Here is an 18,952-nt window from a genome sequence, read left to right on the forward strand (position 1 = left end):
TAAAGTAATATATATCAAATTATGTGTTGTTTAAATTCAGTGGATGATTGTAGTTAGAAATTTTGGCTTACGAGTTTTTTTTTAGCAAAACCACATCTTACATATAGTTTACATAATACATTAATATATTAAAAGGTAAATTCAAATATACGAAATCTATTTTAAATAATTAGAGTATCTACTTAAATAGAAAACAGTATTTGGTGAATTATGTAGTACTACTATTTTTAGTGTTTTAAAAGGAAATTCTGTTAGAAAAAAGGAACAAGCGCTCTAGTTGGGTGGTTGAGATATAAGTTTTCGAAGCTTTGACAAAATGAGGACAAGTCCTTTAACCGGTAATTTTACTATTTGAAAACAATTACTCCTTCTGTTCCTCAAAGTTTAGTGTTTTAGGTTTGTTCTACAAAAATTGATTTTTTAGCTTTTTTTATATTTTTACTAATTGATATTAACAAATTGTAGATTTCAAGACGTAATGATTACAAATAATTAACTGTTTTGGATTACTATTAGTTCATAGATTATTAAAAAAATTAATAAAAAGAAAAAATTATCAAATGATTAAATCATGATTGTTTCTTAGGGCTTGATTGGTTCTCCCGCTAGCACCCTCCTAGCGGTTGCTAGCGGTCGGTTGCGGTTGTTAGCAGTTGGTACAAATCACAGAAACCGCTTCGAACCGCTCAAAATCGCTGAATTTCAAAAGCTCCTTCCCGCAAGCGTTTGCGGTTGCGGGCGGTAGCGGTTGGATTAAAAAAAAATCAAACATTTACTTATAATTATTATAATATATATTAATCCTATATATATCTTTCATCTTTGTATCACTTTGTATCACGTTCTCATCAGAAACCCTAATAATATTCTGAAACTCTATTCTCTCAATGTCTTCCATCCAAACTGATGATGAAAATTAATAACCAAATGTAAGTATCATATATCATTTTATTCATTCATCACCTCATGTGTAACTTTTTGAATATTTTTCATGGCATCGTTTTTTTTATTTTCATTACGTATTGCTTTGCTTTTTGATTGAATATATGTTTCAATTTGTTTTCTCGAATAGAAACTCACTTGCTTTTTGATTGAATTCAACGTTATTTACAGTTTGTCCCATTACTTGATGCAATTTTTGATGTTAAACCAGATGCATAAAGTACTATCTTGTTACAAAATTTCTTTATTTTTGAATAATTATTTAGTACTTTATTTATGGTTTTAATTATTAAGCATGTTCAATTTTTCTAATATTCTCATCATAATATATTGGTGTTTTTATTTCTTTTTTTTTGAAATATCTTTTATTTATTTTGGTCATTTTTTATTTAACTGCTATCGCATCCGCTGGTTTACCAGTCATAAAACTCCCGCAAATGCACCAATTTTCAAACGCTAAACCAGTCGTTCAAAACGCTTGATAACGCTTAAAGCTGCAACCGCCCACTTCCGCAAACTCCCGCAACCGCAACCGCAACCGCTGCGTTTAAACCAGTCAGGCCCTTAATATATGTGTAAATTCTAAAACATCAAACTTTCAGGAACAGAGGGAAGAGGGAGTAACAAAGAGATCAATATTGATGGCAACAAATACTGACTTGTATCTAATTATCATTACCTCTACATATGGACTAGCTTTTAGGTGTAATAATTGTCAATTATTTTAGAATTACTGTTTTAAACTGTATGATTTAACTAAATAATGTTTCTGACGTTTCTGATGATGTCACCGTGGCCGGTCCGGTTCAGTGCTACCGAAGCATTCCATCTTTTCAACATAATTATTTGATTTGAGAAATTCATTATTCGGTTTTTTTTTTTTATGCAAATTAGTGGAAAACATGACACAAGAAAAACTGCATAAAGAAAGTAATATAAGAATACTTTAGAAAATCAATACTACATAAAAAAATATCTGCCTAATTATAATAAGTAGGGTTGACAACGCATGAATATTGTATTACAAGGCACATCTTTGTAACTTTGTTGGACAATTGTGGCTAAACAAGCTTGGCCTTCACAATAAGCAACAATGATTCCAAAATCTTTTCCACACTGTGCAAATATCATTGCATTCGCAGATTTTGTTTCCTTTCACATTATCTTTTGAGGTCTTTATGAACCAGAAAATAACAAAAACAGGTTTCACACGGTTGCTACAATATCTGCCCCTATATTCTTTGTTCGCATGAATCTTCCATTAGATTCTTGTTGGTACTTGGATTCTTGGATCCCAATTTCTTCATCTCAGCAATAGTTTCCTGAACTCCAAACTAGTTCAATGGTCTACAAGTATAGTTGCTGCCGTGTCTAGACCTACGGAGGTAAGGCCCATTTGAAGAGAAGCATTTTTCTTGTCAACATGTTATCTTGTATATTAGGTACGTCAAGAGGGATTGGATTTGGTTATACCAATCCGGAGTAAAAATTTCTACAAATAGATGGATGTTACCAACATAAGTAGTGTTTGAATTTGGTCTCTCCAAAGGAGTTGGAGCTTGCTATGCACTAGTTCGACCCACTAGAAAGAGGACTAATTTACATGGTATGGTCTACGGTCCACGAAGATGTACGGACTTCGGCCCAAAACTTCGCAGTTAAGAAAAATCAAAAGGCATAAATCCATGAAAGATCCAATCAATGTTATCCCAAAGCTTATTATTTTCTACCATTATTCAAACAATTTAATTTAAAAAAAAAAAAAAAAAAACATAAAAAGAAAGAAGGAGAACGAGAGATAGGAATTTTCGGTCCAATGGACAGATGGAGAATCTCGTTTTGATTCTCGACTGAGAAAACAACAATCTGTGTTGCAGTATAAACGTCGAGAAGGGTCTGGAAAATATATAAAAAACATTAAAAAGCTCAGTGCTTGGCGTCTTCTTCTTCGCAGAACTTAGAGTACTTGTCTGAATCCATCAGCTTCTCTGCCTCGCCTGCATCACTCAGCTCAACTTTTATGATCCATCCTTGTTCATACGGGCTAGAGTTCACCTGTGGATTCCCAGAAAAAAAAGTTCTCAGCTCGAGACCACGAAATCAAGAAACTCCAAGTTAACAATATCATATAAGCAAGCTATCGATGAATCAAATCAATATTGTTTACCCGTGAATCAAGATTCTCAGCGATTAAGACTTTCACATAAGCTAAAAGCCTAAAACTTCCCAAGACTCAGAATGAGGAAGCAAGGAATGCCACCCATGAAAAGAATTTGATCTATACCCACAAATAAAGAAGACACTTACAATAAAAGCTGTCGAATAATCAAATGATTAAGCAACGGTTGTTATCCGAGGAATGAATTTGTTAAGCCATTGCATCAAATAAAAAATGACACCCGCAAAACTAAGATTTCAGATTTGATCATGCCAATGGAGTTATTTTGATTGCGGTCCAATAGAAATTTCTTGGTTTAACACATGGAGTCAATGGAAATATGATTTTTAGATGAGGACTCACCAATCCAGGGGACTCGGTCAGCTCCTCATTGACTTCAACCACCGTACCTGAGACTGGAGAATTGATATCGCTCGTCGCTTTCACACTTTCGACCGCTCCAAAACTCTTCCCTTGTGACACTGAATGTCCCACATCAGGTAACTCCACATAGACCACATCTCCTAAATGGTCCTGTGCGTGATCAGTTATACCAAAGGTTGCTTTATTCCCGTCAATCTTCACCCATTCATGTGAATCAGCATATTTCAAATCCTTCAAAACCACTATAACACACATGCCAACAACAACAACAACAACAAAAAATAGAATAATCAATAAGGTTACATGGCAAGATAATCAACATTCCAAAAACAAAGTTCTTGAAGATCTTCTTTTCTCTGTAAACAACATGTTTCAGGCCGACAGTAAAACCATTCATTTATCAGGCAGATTTTCAAAATCTTACCCAAAACTACTTCAAGTATAAAACTTGAGAGAAAATGCAAATAACATCAACATATCAGTTTGTGAACACTTCTAAGTAGATTATCATTATTAACAGAGACTCGAGAAATCAAATGCAATTTCTGAGATTTGATACGAAAAGGAGAAATAGACGAAATTAGCGATATTCTAAAACAATCAATCCAACAAAAAAGCAAACGCTTTAATCCGATCAGATGTCAAGAACAAACCAAAAACCAATAAGTTCAAAAAGAAGAATCTCAGATCAAAAACACAGAACAATCAGAGAATAGATCAAAGAAAGAGAGAGGAGATTGAGATTTACCGGAAGAAAACCCTCGTTGAGCAACGGAGATCCTTAGATGAGAAGCAACCCTAGAAGCCCACAAGAGTCTACAAGCCATTTTTTCGTTGGAGATCTCGCACGTCGCACAGATACACAACAACAGTGATAGAGAAAGAGAGTGCACTCACCGAACGGCTTATTATTATATTCTTACGACAAAAGGGTTTGGTGAATTTGCTTTCTTTTGCTTATAAAAAATATCACTTTCTCAAATCATTTGCTCGTAGACCAATTTCGCATCACCTACCCCACTAAAGCAACATTGTGGCCTTGTGGGTAATGACATAAGACCATATATTATAACACTGTTCAATACATATAAGGAATCTGATCATAAAAATCCAAACTTTATTAAGAAGGCAGATCTCTTTTTCAGTTTACAGTTAAAGATTTAGCCATTAGGTTTGGGACAAGAGAACTCACAGACACACCCTTATGCATTGTTCTAAGCACTGAAGTAACTTGTTCCACTTGATCTTCACTAGAACAAGCAGAAAGAAGAACCTTAGCTGTTCCTCCATCTGGTGCACAACCTGAATCAATCATCTCTTCAAAAATCTCTAGACATTTCACATACAGTTTCTTCCTTGAGTAAGCACCGATCCTTGAGGTCCATGTCACAACGTCTGGTTTGAAATTCCTCTCCTTGAGCTCGACGAAAAGCTCTTCAATTCTCTCCAAGAACCCAGCTTTACCGTAGATATTGATCAAAATGTTGTATGTGCTTATATCCGCGGTGCAAGGACCGTTCTCCATCTCAGCTAGAATCTTTTCCATCTTGGTGAACTGCCCTAACCGGCCGTATAAGTTGAGCATGCTGTTTAGGACAAATGTGTCTGGTTCTACTCCGTTTTCGCTCATTTCTTTCACAATGGCTTCACATTTTGTTACGTCTCTGGCTCTAGAGTAAGCTGATAGAAGCAGCATGTGAGATTTCATTGTCGGTGCTATGCCTAGCCTCTTCATTTCTTCAAACACAGCTTCTGCATCTGGTTCTCACATATATCAAAAGAGAGAATGTATGTAGCCAATGTTATACAACAGAAAATTCAGACAACTTAAACTTAGAAAGTGAGGTTTTTACTCAGTTCTGGTTACGGTTTGTTTGGATCCGGATAAAATGAAACAGTTCAGCTAATCCAGACTGGACATCCCTGGCTAGATAAGCTTTTTTGTTACCTGAGTGAAGACCTGCTCTGCCATATGCATCGACCATGATATTATAGGAAGCTCTGTCTGGTTCACATCCCATATGTTGCATTAGAGAGAAAATCTCAGCAGCACCATATGGATAACCTGCACGACTGTCTCCGTATTTTGAGGACGTTACATTTCAGCTTTATGGATTTCTTGGCATCATTCCTCTATGGGAGGGTTAGGGTAATCACCTATATGCCTCCATGAGAGCGTTATAGACATAGACATCAGGTTCAAGCCCATCTTCTTGAAGCTGTTCAAATATTTCTTCGGCTTTCTCGCAAAGACCTTCTCTAGCAAATGCATTCACGAGCGCTGTGTATGTGCAGATGTTCGGTTTACATTGATGACTTCTCATTTCACAAAACAATTTCCAGGACATGTATGATTTACTTGCCTGTAAGAAAAACCAATGACATGAACATCAAATCTCTCAAAAGTCAAACCTCAATATATTCATATCAATCGAACTTGGACTAAACCTTTCCGTATAAATTTATCATCAAGTTGTAAGTTTCAGTGGTTGGTTTACATCGATCACGCTTCATCCTCTGGAAAACATCGATTGCTTGTTCGGTGTTTCCTTTCCTCTTCATTAACCCCTCAATATAGGCATTGTATACAGTAACACCTATGCAAAAGCAATGTTAATTAGATCGAAAACTAGAATATCTTTATCTGGAGTCTCTCAAACAAAGAAAATGTTAATTACAAGAATGACTGAAAACTATGAGCCAATGTTTGGTACCAATGCATATAAAAGCTTAGGAGATACAAAGACATACTTGGAGAAACATGATGATTTTGCATCTCGATTAAAACAGCTTCAGCTTTCTCTATGAGCCCGGCCATACAGTATGCCTTTATAAGAAGAGTGTATGTGTCTTCCGTAGGCACGCAGCGGGATTCAAGAAGTTGTACATAGAGTGATTCCGCCTCCTTGAACCGGAACTTCTGTCCATAAGCATCTATAAGCAAATTGAAGCAGATAACATCAGGCTGAAAGGAGCTCCTCCTTAAAATCCACTCACACACCTAAGAAAAGATTGTAGCTTCAGAAAGTTAAGAACTTAAGGAAACATAGCACTGTAACAATGATAAGTCCTTGTGCTAGTCTAGTCTAGCTCTGACAGCGCAGTAATAATAGTTGACAAAAATGAAACTGTTGCAAGATAGCTAACCAGGATAATGGAATCCCATTTCTTATTCAAACGAAGTTGCACAGAAACATTGATTAGATCATCCCATGAGGCATGTGTAGAAGGAAGAGCTCCAAGGACATCAGCTACTTTGTCAGGATCAGTTTCTTTCTGAATAAAGCTCAGAATCTTCTGAGCAATGGGACTCAGAACAGGAAAAATCCCATCAACAAACCCGGATCCATATTTCCATCCTCGCCCTCTCAAAGAGCCACCTATATGAAAAAACAAAACATCCATAACTCCAAATCTTACAGAGATTTCATAAGAAAGTTTATTGATTTGAGTCTTACATCGTTTCCTGGAGAGTTTCTTGCTACTAAATCTTTTTAATTTCCCACGTTCATCTATGACAAACCCCTCTTGCTTATAGCTTTTAAAAGTACCACCATTGAGATTAGCGAGTCCAAAACCCAAATATCTCTGGAAGCCACTGGAATCAATGAATAAGCAATTCAAAGCGTTTCTAGCTATCAACCTGTCAATCAAAAACCCAATTTCATGGAATTGTTACTCGGAACACTAAGTACCAAGCAAGCAATTCTCAAAATGGTTCACCAGAAACCATAACAAAAGTCAAGCAGGAAATGAACTAAAAATGACACAGATAATAAATCAAATACAAAAAGGCAACGGTTGATGTCCAAAGTTTTAGACTTTACGAACATCCGCTTACTAACAAAACCTCGAGCACAAGCAAAATCCACAGAGTTGAAGAAATTATGCAGATGGGTAGTCTGAATTACTCATTTTCTAAAACCGCTTAAAAGGACATATGGTTCTTACATGACCGGAGAGATTTCCTTGTTGAGGAGATAAATGGAGAGGATGGATAGATAACACAAGGAGAGTATCCGCTAAGCTCAATGCCTCTGGCTTCATTTGTCCTCTTGCCTTTTTTGGTTACTTGGAAAATAAAAATTACATTTTTTTATTTTTCTGTAGTTTCAAAACAATTATTGAGATTTGTAAATGATGAGCCAATAAATTAGAGGGTCAATTGTGTCGAACAATAGAATCCTGTTTTCTAAATAGTTTTGATCAATCAAATGTTACTTATCCCCACTAGATTGTTATGCAATAACCATATGACTTCTCAAAAGACTTTGTTCAAGAACATGTCAAGCAAAAACCTTAAAGTGTCTAATTGTGTAGTGGTAGTGCCGTTTTTAGCAAAACTTGTGAAGATTTGTAAGTCTGTTTCAATGGAATTATTTGCTATTTTTGTTTGCACTCAAAAAGTCAAAATTCTTCCATTAGAATTTGGAAAATTTCCATAAAAACCATTAACTATCTACTTTTACTTCTAAAATACACAAAATTTTGGAGTTTCCACATTGACTCCCAAGAAAATCTTTTTACTCATTTTTAATTATCAAAATTTGAACCATATACTATATATTTTTTTTTACAACCTATACGAAACGGACGTTAAATATTAACGGTGATTTAAAATTAACCATGGTTACCTATACGAAACGGACGTTAAATATTAACGGTGATTTAAAATTAACCATGGTTAAAAGTTAACCACCCCTTCAAAAACAATGAAAACCCTTTTATTGAAAAAATCCTCAATATTATCACAAACCCCAAATCGGTTATGAGCGAAGCCGACTTTTATTGAAAAAATCCTCAATATTATCACAAACCCCAAATCGGTTATGAGCGAAGCCGACATCGTATAAGAGAATCAGAAGCTTAAGGGGGTGTTATTCAATGGTGGAGTTAAAGTCAATTAGTTGAATAACACTGGATTAGTGTTGGATTTCAATTCTATTAAAATGCATCATTGAATAACACCACCTAAATTTCATCGTTTTCAATAGAAATCTGACTTGATTTCAGCGAAACCAAACAAGATAAGGTACGATTTGTTGCCATCTATTATCGATTATGAATAAAAGATGCAAATGGTTTAATGTGCTCTCGATTGTGCATATTGTTGAGTTTCTCTATTGGATTGTGTTGTCCTAGAGTTTTCTTTTGACTATCCTTATCCAATTTTGATTAGAAAAAATTCATTTATTTATTTGTTTTACCTCCGGCGGTGAACCCTAAACAGCAGATCGATTTAGAACATATATTTTGATCAATCAAAGAAAACATCGAAACAGATTGACAAAACCATAATTGAAACTAATGTCACACACTACAGATTACTAGTTAGATGTTTTTTGTCAACAGTACGTGACTGTTTTTTTCTTCTTTCTTTCTTCAGTAAAAACTTGGGTTATTTATGTAATTTGACGAAAAAGTAAAAAAAAAAAAAAAAAAAAAAGTTGTGTGTTTGGGGACCTACCAACAAGAATTGTAGATTTTAGTATTCGGAAAATCAGGAATATTTATATAAAGCGAACCCATACGAAAACAGAAATAAGTAACCCTCGACTCGATCTCTGCGTTTAATATCTCTCGCTATCTTCCGATCTTCGCCCCCATCGCCGTTTCGTTTTCCGGTAATACTCCAAAAAAAAAAAAAAAAGAATAAATAAAACCCTAATCGCAATTCTCTCATCCTAGTTTCCGATCGCTAGTGCTTCTTTCTCTTCTCCTTGGTGAAATTCAATACGTTTCTTACTATTTTTTCTCGTTTATGTTTTGGGTTTTGGTAGTAAGTCGAATTTAAAACCAGGAAACTCCAAGCCGTGTCTTTTCTCCAGGTCTGATTGGTTCTTTCTGCATTGCTTTTTTTTTTTTAATTCTCCTTTAATGTTCATGGCTACTGTTTAATTATCTGTTAAATTATGCTTGAGAGAGAGAGAGAGAGAGTTACGTCACTGTTTTGATTAATGTGTGAATTGCGTCATCAACTTCTTCTTTTCTTTGTATGTTTGCTTACTTGTTGACTTGTTCTATGAGTTCTTTTGATTTTGGATTCTGGGGTTTTACTGTTTACACTATGCAATTTTTGCTTTCTCAAACTACTTTCAGAAGTTATTTTTCTTCATTAGATTATTCAGTTATGTTGTGTTCTTTGGTCATGAAAAGATTCATCAAGTGCCCACCATTTTTTTTGTGCAAAAAGTGATTTTGCTTTTTGTTCTTCATAATTTCCAAATGAATTGCTCTCTCTGTCAAAATTTGATGCCCTGTTTTTTTTTGTGTTGCTCAATCTACTGTTTTTGGCTCCACAAGTCTCTTGATTTTCTAGTGTATCTTCTCAGTTCAACAAATGAAGGAAAGTTAGTTCTGTTGTTATTTTAGTTTTCTGTAACAGCCATGCCAAAAAGGATGAAGCATATGGAGAAAGTTAATGGTGCTTCTGGAGAAGATCCAGAATATGGTGCCATTTTCATGTCCAATAACTCAACCAGGAAGGAATGCCTTAGCCGAGGGCTTTTCGGTTTGCCGATTGGGCTTGCCGGATTTGTTAAACAGGTCAAAGCTGGAATGATGCTCTTTTTGTTTGAATTCGAGAAGAGAGAGCTACATGGTGTGTTTCAGGCTTGCTCTGATGGTGCAATAAACATCGAGCCCAATGCATTCCAATCTTCTGGGAAACAGTTTCCTGCTCAGGTACTTGCATTCACTTTTCCTCCTTGAGTTTTTGTTTTTACTAAGTTTGTGTCTTTAACATTTTTACTTGCCTTTTTCTTAGGTCAAGTTTACTGAGAAGTGGCGTTGTAGGCCACTTTGTGAAAGTGAGTTTGGTAATGCTATCCATGAAAATTACTTCACATCAAAAAAGTTCAAATTTGGACTCTCCAAGGCTCAGGTGTGTGCTTAATTTTCTTAGTTTAATTTACAGTACGTCTCCAATCGTTCTTGTTTGGTCTAATATTATGCGGGTTGATTTACTTTCTTATGTAGTCTGACACTTTCCGTTTGAATATGTTATGTATAGGTTCAAAGGCTATTGAAGTTGTTTTGCTTGAAGAAGGTAGAGAGATCACGACTGATAGAAACTGCAGCTCCGAAACCATTTAAAAAATCTGAAAATATAGTTGGTGATCGTGGTTTTGGGAATCGCGATGCAGAAGAAACGGATGGAGATGTTGACCGTGAGTTTCCCATCAGAGTTACATCTGCAGGAGATCATCGTGGTCGTAGGTTAATAGAGAATTATGGTTGTGGGGGGGAATCTAAATGGACTAGTGGCCTAGAGTATGATCCAACTAAAGGGAATGAGTACTCCAGACTCGTTGATTCCAAACTCCATGGGTTGAAGGATAGATTAGGATGTGAGGTTAGCATGAATAATAATAGCTTTGGCACTGATGCTTTAACTAAGAATTCGTATAATTCTCTTGTTAACGATCGAAGAGTCCCGAAGAGCTTGAGACACACTGCAAATGGCTGGTTAGAAAATGATTACCATGAAAAAGATGGTATCGCACAGGCAAGTTCGTGGTCTAACAACAAGGAACGCCTTAATTTTGAGGCAGATCCAATGGTTCCCACTCAAAGCTCAGTATCTCCAGACTTACCATATGGCACAAACACAGGATCCTATGACCCTTATCAGCCCAGCATCATGGGAGATACAACAATGACAAGCTCTAGGTATGGTTTTGGTGCACCTAATGTTGATTTAACTGGCTCAGCTTCCTATACAGCCAACTCAAATCATGGTTTGGGAGAAGATATTATACCTGTTGGTGATTATGTCAGTGACGCCTTTCCCTCTAAGACAGTCCAACCATTCCCTGATGAGCATAATGCTACACGCATGAACACTAGTAGTCTGGACTCGGGTTTCTATATTCCAATGCCTATTGAACATCATAAATACCAAATAAACACTGGCATGTTTGGAGTTGCTCGTGGTGAATCTGAATCTGAATCTGATTCCAGAAATGGTCATTTGCGTCATTCTCAGTTTCCTGGTCTCTTAACTTCTGCAGGGGACACTGAGAACATGAGGCAGTTTGAAAGGCCGCTGTACTCAGACCGCAACATCTTCCCTTCATTTGTTTATCCTTCATCATCAAGGGGTTTGTCTCCTAAGGACAGACTCAACAATGAACTTCAAACATATCAACACCAAGAAGAATCTAGAGGTCATGATTCTTATACAAACGATATGGTGGTTTGGGGTTCCAGTATTTACCCTTCTTTTACTAATCCTTCAACATCAGGGGATGAAGCTGATTTGTATCTAGAGAACAGAGCCAATAACGAAGTTCAAGCTTATCAACGGCAGAAAGAATTTGGCGATGATGCTTTTGACTCTAACAATAGGGTGACTGAAATGAAGAATCGTATTAAACCTGCTGAACTTGAAGGAAACAAAACCAGAGAGAGTGTCTTCAATAGGCTGGGTGGGCGTTCAAAAGAACGTGTTGCTGAAAAGGATATGTCTCCGGACACTGAATCAGTGGACGAGGTCATGGCCTTTTTAAACGACCGTCACAAAGATTGGATGGAGCAAAAAAGAGCAAATATGAGTAATTCTGAGGATTTTGGAAAACCGAAGAAGAAAAAGGAAAAGATTCATACAGCAGAGGTCAAAAGAGAAAATGATATGATGCTTCCTTTTACTGAGACTACTCCAGATAATCTGTTGGATTGTGAAGGAAGTATGGAACATACTGTTCAAAAGCTACCATTCATTGATTTTAAGCGCCGTAGCAAAGCTCGAAGGAGCAGCCTTGGTAATCCAACTCAAGGGTGTAAAGATAGCCCCGAACATTCAGCTTCTCAGAGCAAGAAAAGGAAGCTGCTGAGACCAAAACTCGTTGAAGATGACTCGGAAAAGGATAGAGGACACAAAGCCGGTCCTATTAAAATTGTCTTGGCCTCGGCAAAAGATAGAGGAAACAATGATCCGATTGTAAAATTCTTGGCCTCAAAGTCAGCTACTGAAGTCCCAGTCCATGGCTTCCTTGGACGAAATGAAGGTGACTCGCAAAAGGATAGAGGTGAGAATGATAATCCTATTGAAAATGTCTTGGCCTCACAGTCAGCTACTGAAGTCCCCGTCCATGACTTCCTTGGACGTGATGAAGGTGACTCGCAAAAGGAGAGAGGTAAGAATGATAATCCTATTGAAAATTTATTGGCCTCACAGTCAGCTACTGAAGTCCACGTCCATGACTTCTTTGGACGTGATGAAGATGACTTGGAAAAGGATAGAGGAAAAAATGACGATCCTGTTGAAAATTTCTTGGCCTCAGAGTTTGCTTCTGAAGTCCCCTTCCATGACTTCCTTGGATGTGATGATCGATAAACACTCAAATGGAGTTGGAAACTCTTATGGACAGAACAATGCCTCTTCAAGGATGCTTCTGCAATAGAAGGTGAGGGTGTTCTCTAGTTGTTGTGTCTTTTTGGTCGAGTAAGTGTCTTCTTAATCATGTTGACTATTTTACTATCATAGAACAATGCCTACATGCTTTGGCAGAACAGCCGTTTTGAGGTAGTTGTGAAATTTTATGCTGATGTCAAAGCATGCGTTTGGTTCAGAAACTTTGTCAAGTGAATCTTGATAGCTAATAATACCTAGATTTTGTAGTCTTAAACTGACAAATGCAAAGAGTCGAGTCGACTAGGTAAGGAAAAGATAAACCATATACAGGTTTGTTTCCTCAAGCTTCAAGCTCAAGGGTTTGGTGAAAGTGGTAACAAACATGATTGTCTCTAATTCATAGCGTTTGGTCCAAAGCATCTGTTCCTATTAAGATCCCAAACCCATTGAATCAGATACTTTCTTCCTTTAACGCCCTTCACATTATACACAGTCCTCCACCTATCCTTAAACACACTTCCCATATACCCTCCTCCTCCTCCTGATCCATACACTCCCAAACATAAATCCGCTATCTCTGTGGGTGCCGTCGCATCCTCTCCTCCATACCATCCGTTCAACATTGGGTTACTGGACACTTCCGCCAGCTCATGAGCTATCACGCTGATCATCCCATCAATTCCCACCTCTCCGTTTGGCGGTTTCATCTTCTCTCTGGCTACAAACCCGCTTCCCGGAAATGGCTTAGGTTGTGCAAATGGGTACGCGCATATCTCTGGACACTGTTTCCTACTGTTCCCGACCCAAACGTATGGTACGGTTGCACCAACAACGCTTGGGAAAGTGAAGTAATGAAACCCGCAAATCGCTCTGCAGAACTCTTGCATCTCTACATCATCCGAGGTCAAGACTAAGTACAAGCCGTTTACAGCGTTTAGTGGTAACTTGGAAGTCAAGGCAGTTCTGATCACAGACTGAACAGAGAAGCGAGTTAGGTGAGATCCATGAGAGTACGTAGAGTCGTGGAACTCTTCGGACAAGACAAGAGTGTCGGTGATGTTGGAACCTGTCTGGTCTCTGTATAGCCTCACTGTCTTCCACCAGTTGGATACTGACGGGTACTGAGCCGGTGTCGGTGAAGAGATAGAGTAGAGAAAGTCTCGGATTATAGATTGGTGAGTTGGGTTCCATCGGCCGTACCAAATGATATAAAGACTCGTCACCGGCGAGGATATGACCGGACCCATGTGGTATTGAAGGTCGACGAGATCGGAGGAGCCTTCGTAGTTCTTGCTCTCGTCGAAGAACTGTCCATTAGATGTGAGAGAGAGTGAGAGGGAAAAGAAGAAGATGATGAGAGGAATCATCTCGTTGGTTTTATGATTTACTTAGTGTGAACGTTGGAGATCTTATTATAGGAAGTGGAGTTTTTAACTTTTTTTATTACTAGTTCTTTTTTTGGTAAAGTAAATTTCATTTGGTAATCTTTCTATTTTAAGTTTTAACTACCCACCAAAAACAAAGTTTTAACCAACTGAAAATTGTGAAGTCAATCCATAAAACTGTACAATTTGCATCAAAATGACATAAAGAAATGTATATAGATTAAAAGGTTGAAGAGATTAGTATAGAAATGCAATATTTTTATTTATTTCGTAAGGTAGTTTTGATTTATACATGTAATTATATGTTTTCACAGAAGATGTCGGTTAAGTACAACTTTTGAGCTTGATTGGTGGCACTGTTAGAGGCCACTTGACCAAAAAGCATGTTTACCTCTAATGATTTCTTGTCAAAATATATTCGTGAAAGCTAATGAAAAGTAGTAAAAGTGTAAAACCATAATTGCATAAAATTTTATAAGACCCATTTTCGAAAAGTTAGAGAAGTTTCTCATGTTAACCTAGAACACTGAGTTTAAGCATTGACATGATGATATTATATAGTAAAATTAGTACAGTTGGGAAATCCATCTGATAAGTTAAAATTTTCACAAATCTAAGATACTACCATCTTTTCTTTTTGTCTGTAATTTTTACCATCTACTACTAATATACTACCAACTACTTTTTGTCGGCAGTCACCTTTTCTTAGTGCTAGTGGAAAGTTGTCACACATTGAGCTGCTTCTATTAAGGTTTGGTTCTTTAGTTTTTGAAAAGACAAACTTTCTCCCTATGGATTGATTCACTCCTTTTGCTTTGAACTTTGATTCGTGAGTCAAAAACGCTAAACCATTCCCTGTTTACATTTGGGTATTAGTGATTACCTTTAAATTTCATAAAACTTAAAGCTTATACAATTTTGCTACAGAACTTGGTCCTGATAGGTCTTTCGTCCCCAAAGAATAATAATACTATGCACAATTACGACATAAAAGTTTGGGGATTTACTCAAATCGCCATCAAACCAAACTAAACCGGAAACTGGTAAAAGAGATCAATTTCCTGGTTCAGCTAAAAAAACTTTGGCTTCTTTAGTTTGGGCTCACCTAGATGCAACGATACGTTAACCTCTTCTTCGGAACTGTTCTTTAAAGCCATGAGATTATCCAATTTGGGTTTCTCTTGCCCTTTAATGGCGGAAGTAGACTCGTTAACCGATATAGGAGCAATGAAGATATGTTCCTCTACTTCAGGTGTTGGTTTGATTGCTTCTTCTATACGAAACTCATGCGGAATAAATGGCTCAAAGCTCTCATCTTGTTTCTCTCCTGATGGAACCGGGTCGGGCGGGGATGACTGGCTAACCGTTGAATCGAGGGCTGTAACTGAAGTGTTTCTCTCTTCTCGTGCTGCTGCTGCAAGTTTACAAAGTCAAAAGAACATGGCATTAAGACTTGGGAACCATTTTAATAAAAGCTAGGAGAATAGTTGTAAACCTTCAAGCTCATGGTTCGATGTGATGAGATCAAGCTCCAAGAGATCCAAAAGGCGACCAAGATCAACTCCACTTGTCCAGTTCTCGGGTTCTTGACCGGCTATGAGTTTAAGTTTTCCTCGGTTGGCTGTCCCTCCCCAAATGATTCCAACTGGTCTTGGCTTCTGACCATTTGGACCAGTTAAGAGTATTAGGCTTCCACTGTCACCTTCAAGGTCAAAAGTTTGCTGGTTTTCGCCAATGACCAGAAAATCTGTGAGGAAACAGATCCCTTTCTCGTCGTTGTATTCCAAAGCATAAGCCATTATGGTTCCGGTGGTATATCCAGAGCTTCTTCCAACTTTGACAACTTGTTTCCCAATAAGACTATCAATTGGGGATTGCAAGTCTATAACGTGCACATTTCCTATCTCACCAATGCCCTTTATCATGGTAGTTACATTGCTCGTGTTGAAATCTTCTGCAAAAGGAATAAAGGCACCATCTGCTCTCACAAATGTTTCTGCATTGGGACAGATATGAAAGGTGACATGCATAGTCATTAGTCAGTATGAAACAAGAGTGTCCATATATGCCAGTTCCTGAACAGAAAGATGCTGAGATTTGAAATAACTGGAGTACCTGGATTTGTGCCAGCAAATATGCCGTACCACTGATCATCTGTGATAAACGATGTTGCTCTCTCAACTGCACCGAGGTAGACCCCCGGTCCAAGGCTTGGAGGTAAAGGATGAAACATTTTCTGGCTTGGATAATCCAAATCAACTGCGACATGCCGATTGGTAAGAAAACCAACCTGATGGTTACCTGTTCTGCTTTTCACTATGGCTCCCAAGGTTCCATACGTTTCTTGGCTTGCAACCTACACAACATGAAACAAAACTGAGACTTTACGCTTATGGTTTGCAGAATATGGAAAAAAAAAGTATGCACCTGAGAACCAGAGCCAATGCAGGGATCACTTCCTCTCAAACCATCTACAAGTTCATTATAAACTTGTTCATTTGGTGTTGCAGCAGGAGCCCCGTAATATTGAAATTCCACAACATCTACATCGCACCATACCCCTCCAGGACCCTATTATGAAATGAACAAATCGCTTATCATATAAGCTCCGATAAAATTCCTGAAAGGCTGTGTGTAGAATGGAATGGAATACAAGATAACTAAACCTCAAGGGCAGAAGGAAGGCACTGCATTGGATTTAGCCATTGCCTATGGACTTTCCTAGCAACAAAGACAAGTATTGCTGGAACATTCGTTAGAACACCACGGCTGATCCGAAACCCAACCGCAGTACCAAGGCTGAAGCGGCGCAGGATTTTACTATGAAACGCTCTGATGGTCATGAGCTCAAGCAAAGTAGTGGCTTGTTGTCCTGATGGCAACCTGCCAACAGTTTCTGGTAAAACCCCTTTCTGGAGATTGCCAAAGTAGTTAGCTCGGTCTTCAACAGCATCGTTAAGCCTGCTGAGAGTAGGCCACGAGAAGTAAGGGGCATTGCTCTCTGCATGTTGGATGTTGAATGTGAATGGCTGAAGAGGAGATGGAGTTGAAGATGATGGAAGACTCAAGTGATTGCAGTGATGATTTCTCTCCAAATCCAAAGCAGAATCCTCCGATTCAGAAGAAGCTGCTGCTTGGATGAATCTTTGACCCCAAGCTCCCAAAGTCATCTCCTTTTACAATGCTACTTATTAAAGATAACACCACCGAACCTTTTCAGCTCTGCCACAACGCAAAACAGGAGATGCAACAGAATTCAGCTTCCTAAATTACAACACTTGAACTCATGATATAAACTTAAAAATGGCAACTTTATGCAGATTACAAGCAATCAAACAAACAATAAGAGAAAGATCATCCCAGACTTCGTTTATGAACCCTAGAAGTCGAGAAAACCAATAGAATTACCTTAGAAATTTTCAAATTACAATCGGAAAAAACAACATAACACGCAACGCCTCAAAAGGAACTATAAGAAGACGAAAACCTAAACGAACCCAGAATCTAACATCATGTAAGAATCCTAAAGAAATCAACGTTGACATAATCCGGCGAAGATTCTCGAAGGCGCGAAACTCACCGACAGGACAATTCGTCGGAGTAGCTGCGATAACCTCATTGAGCTAAGACGGAGAATTAGCAGGGGTGAAAGAGAAGTAGCTGCATTTAGAGAGCAGGAGAAAACGAGAAAGTGAGGATTACAGAGAAAAATGGAGGAAGAAGAAGACCTGAGAGAGAGCAATAGCAGCTGCATAATAATAATATGTAGTTACTGTTGATGGTGGTTGTGAATACAGTACAGCGAGAATTATCTTCCTTTTTTTTGTTTTGTCAACCAATACAAATCTCTTTTCTTTTTTTATTGATTATATACAAATCTCTTTATAATTAGTTTTCTTCTACTACTTTATAAGTTCTTTTTGCTTTTATGTTATGTTATTATATTTATATCTTTGATTTTAATTAGAGAATATTTAATGAGAAAATTTGGGAAAGGACAAGCATAAATATTTTATTATAAGTTAAATGATAAATTACTAAATAGATGTAATAAGATAAGAAAAAAAAAAATAGAATGAAAATGCATCAAATCATTGTTTATTTAAACTTTTATGTTCAGACTTTGGTGGTTTTCTTTTTTTGTGCAACAAGTTCTTCATTCAAACTTAAACGATTACAAATGAAAAAGCATAATTGAACACTCCTTATATGCAAACCAAACACGTGATTAAGTAGAACAAATAAGACGATGAAAGGATAGGAAATCAAACTTTTCGAAGTAGTTTTAGAGATAATATCGGAAAAAGCAAGCACAAGCCAATCCAGAAAAGAATCGTATCTTACACCAAATTTTCTACAGATATACCAACATTTCATTTAAACAAAAATAATATCGTTTTGGCTCAGTGCGTCCGAACACAAATTGCTTAATCTACTTGAATCATGCAAAGTATCCAATAGTATTTTTTCGCAATTGAATTGAATGATTGCATTCTTACCAATCGTTGAATTGAATTATTATCAACAAATCCTTGAGAATATCAATCTCAAATTGGAATATTGTTACCACTTTATTTGTATTTTGGGTAGTCAAAATAGTTTATTCTTACCCCCTTATGTATTTGAAAACTTTTTAATTATCAAAAAGATCTTTGAAATATTCTCAAAGATTATCTTTCCAATAAATATTACTTGATTGTATTAAATGTATGATATTCTCAAAGATTA

The 18,952-nt window shown here is 37.2% G+C and overlaps 5 protein-coding genes across 12 annotated transcripts; 1 reads left to right on the forward strand and 4 right to left on the reverse strand.

Moving 5' to 3' along the window:
- Positions 1-2,624: 2,624 nt before the first annotated feature.
- Positions 2,625-4,441, reverse strand: LOC9317442 (glycine cleavage system H protein 2, mitochondrial). The gene is made up of 3 exons (XM_002881330.2): positions 4,233-4,441; positions 3,464-3,726; positions 2,625-2,997 (listed from the first exon to the last, which is right to left on the reverse strand). The coding sequence occupies exons 1-3, from the start codon at positions 4,309-4,311 to the stop codon at positions 2,869-2,871; spliced, it is 471 nt and encodes a 156-aa protein (XP_002881376.1). The 5' UTR covers positions 4,312-4,441; the 3' UTR covers positions 2,625-2,868.
- Positions 4,442-4,579: 138 nt separating this feature from the next.
- On the reverse strand, positions 4,580-7,539 carry LOC9317443 (pentatricopeptide repeat-containing protein At2g35130). Of its 2 annotated transcripts, none has more exons than XM_021028237.1 (8): positions 7,436-7,539; positions 6,943-7,127; positions 6,632-6,864; positions 6,236-6,485; positions 5,933-6,081; positions 5,642-5,847; positions 5,433-5,557; positions 4,580-5,242 (listed from the first exon to the last, which is right to left on the reverse strand). In XM_021028237.1, coding segments are annotated over exons 1-8 (1,767 nt in total). In that variant the 5' UTR covers positions 7,438-7,539; the 3' UTR covers positions 4,580-4,625. The 2 variants fall into 2 exon arrangements, with proteins under 2 accessions (XP_020883896.1, XP_020883897.1); XM_021028238.1 differs by lacking the exon at positions 7,436-7,539 and adding an exon at positions 7,316-7,429.
- Positions 7,540-8,497: 958 nt separating this feature from the next.
- Positions 8,498-13,113, forward strand: LOC9317444. 6 transcript variants are annotated; one of them, XM_021028458.1, is made up of 5 exons: positions 8,923-9,108; positions 9,265-9,312; positions 9,857-10,168; positions 10,251-10,367; positions 10,497-12,821. In XM_021028458.1, the coding sequence occupies exons 3-5, from the start codon at positions 9,872-9,874 to the stop codon at positions 12,819-12,821; spliced, it is 2,739 nt and encodes a 912-aa protein (XP_020884117.1). In that variant the 5' UTR covers positions 8,923-9,108; positions 9,265-9,312; positions 9,857-9,871. The 6 variants fall into 6 exon arrangements, with proteins under 6 accessions (XP_020884119.1, XP_020884117.1, XP_020884115.1 ...); XM_021028460.1 differs by lacking the exons at positions 8,923-9,108; positions 9,265-9,312 and adding an exon at positions 8,498-8,516; XM_021028456.1 differs by having other exon boundaries at positions 8,923-9,312.
- LOC9315601 (protein EXORDIUM-like 7) lies at positions 13,048-14,409 on the reverse strand. The gene has a single exon (XM_002881332.2). It carries the CDS (start codon positions 14,204-14,206, stop codon positions 13,232-13,234), a length of 975 nt encoding a protein of 324 aa, XP_002881378.1. The 5' UTR covers positions 14,207-14,409; the 3' UTR covers positions 13,048-13,231.
- A 687-nt stretch (positions 14,410-15,096) lies between these two features.
- LOC9317445 lies at positions 15,097-17,984 on the reverse strand. 2 transcript variants are annotated; one of them, XM_021029366.1, is made up of 6 exons: positions 17,805-17,984; positions 16,891-17,446; positions 16,652-16,795; positions 16,340-16,580; positions 15,720-16,220; positions 15,097-15,635 (listed from the first exon to the last, which is right to left on the reverse strand). In XM_021029366.1, exons 2-6 carry the CDS (start codon positions 17,392-17,394, stop codon positions 15,295-15,297), a joined length of 1,731 nt encoding a protein of 576 aa, XP_020885025.1. In that variant the 5' UTR covers positions 17,395-17,446; positions 17,805-17,984; the 3' UTR covers positions 15,097-15,294. The 2 variants fall into 2 exon arrangements, with proteins under 2 accessions (XP_020885025.1, XP_002881379.1); XM_002881333.2 differs by having other exon boundaries at positions 15,097-15,638; positions 17,805-17,983.
- Positions 17,985-18,952: the final 968 nt, after the last annotated feature.

This window comes from Arabidopsis lyrata (assembly GCF_000004255.2).
Source record: "Arabidopsis lyrata subsp. lyrata unplaced genomic scaffold ARALYscaffold_4, whole genome shotgun sequence".
In the NCBI taxonomy this organism is placed as follows: Eukaryota; Viridiplantae; Streptophyta; class Magnoliopsida; order Brassicales; family Brassicaceae; genus Arabidopsis; species Arabidopsis lyrata.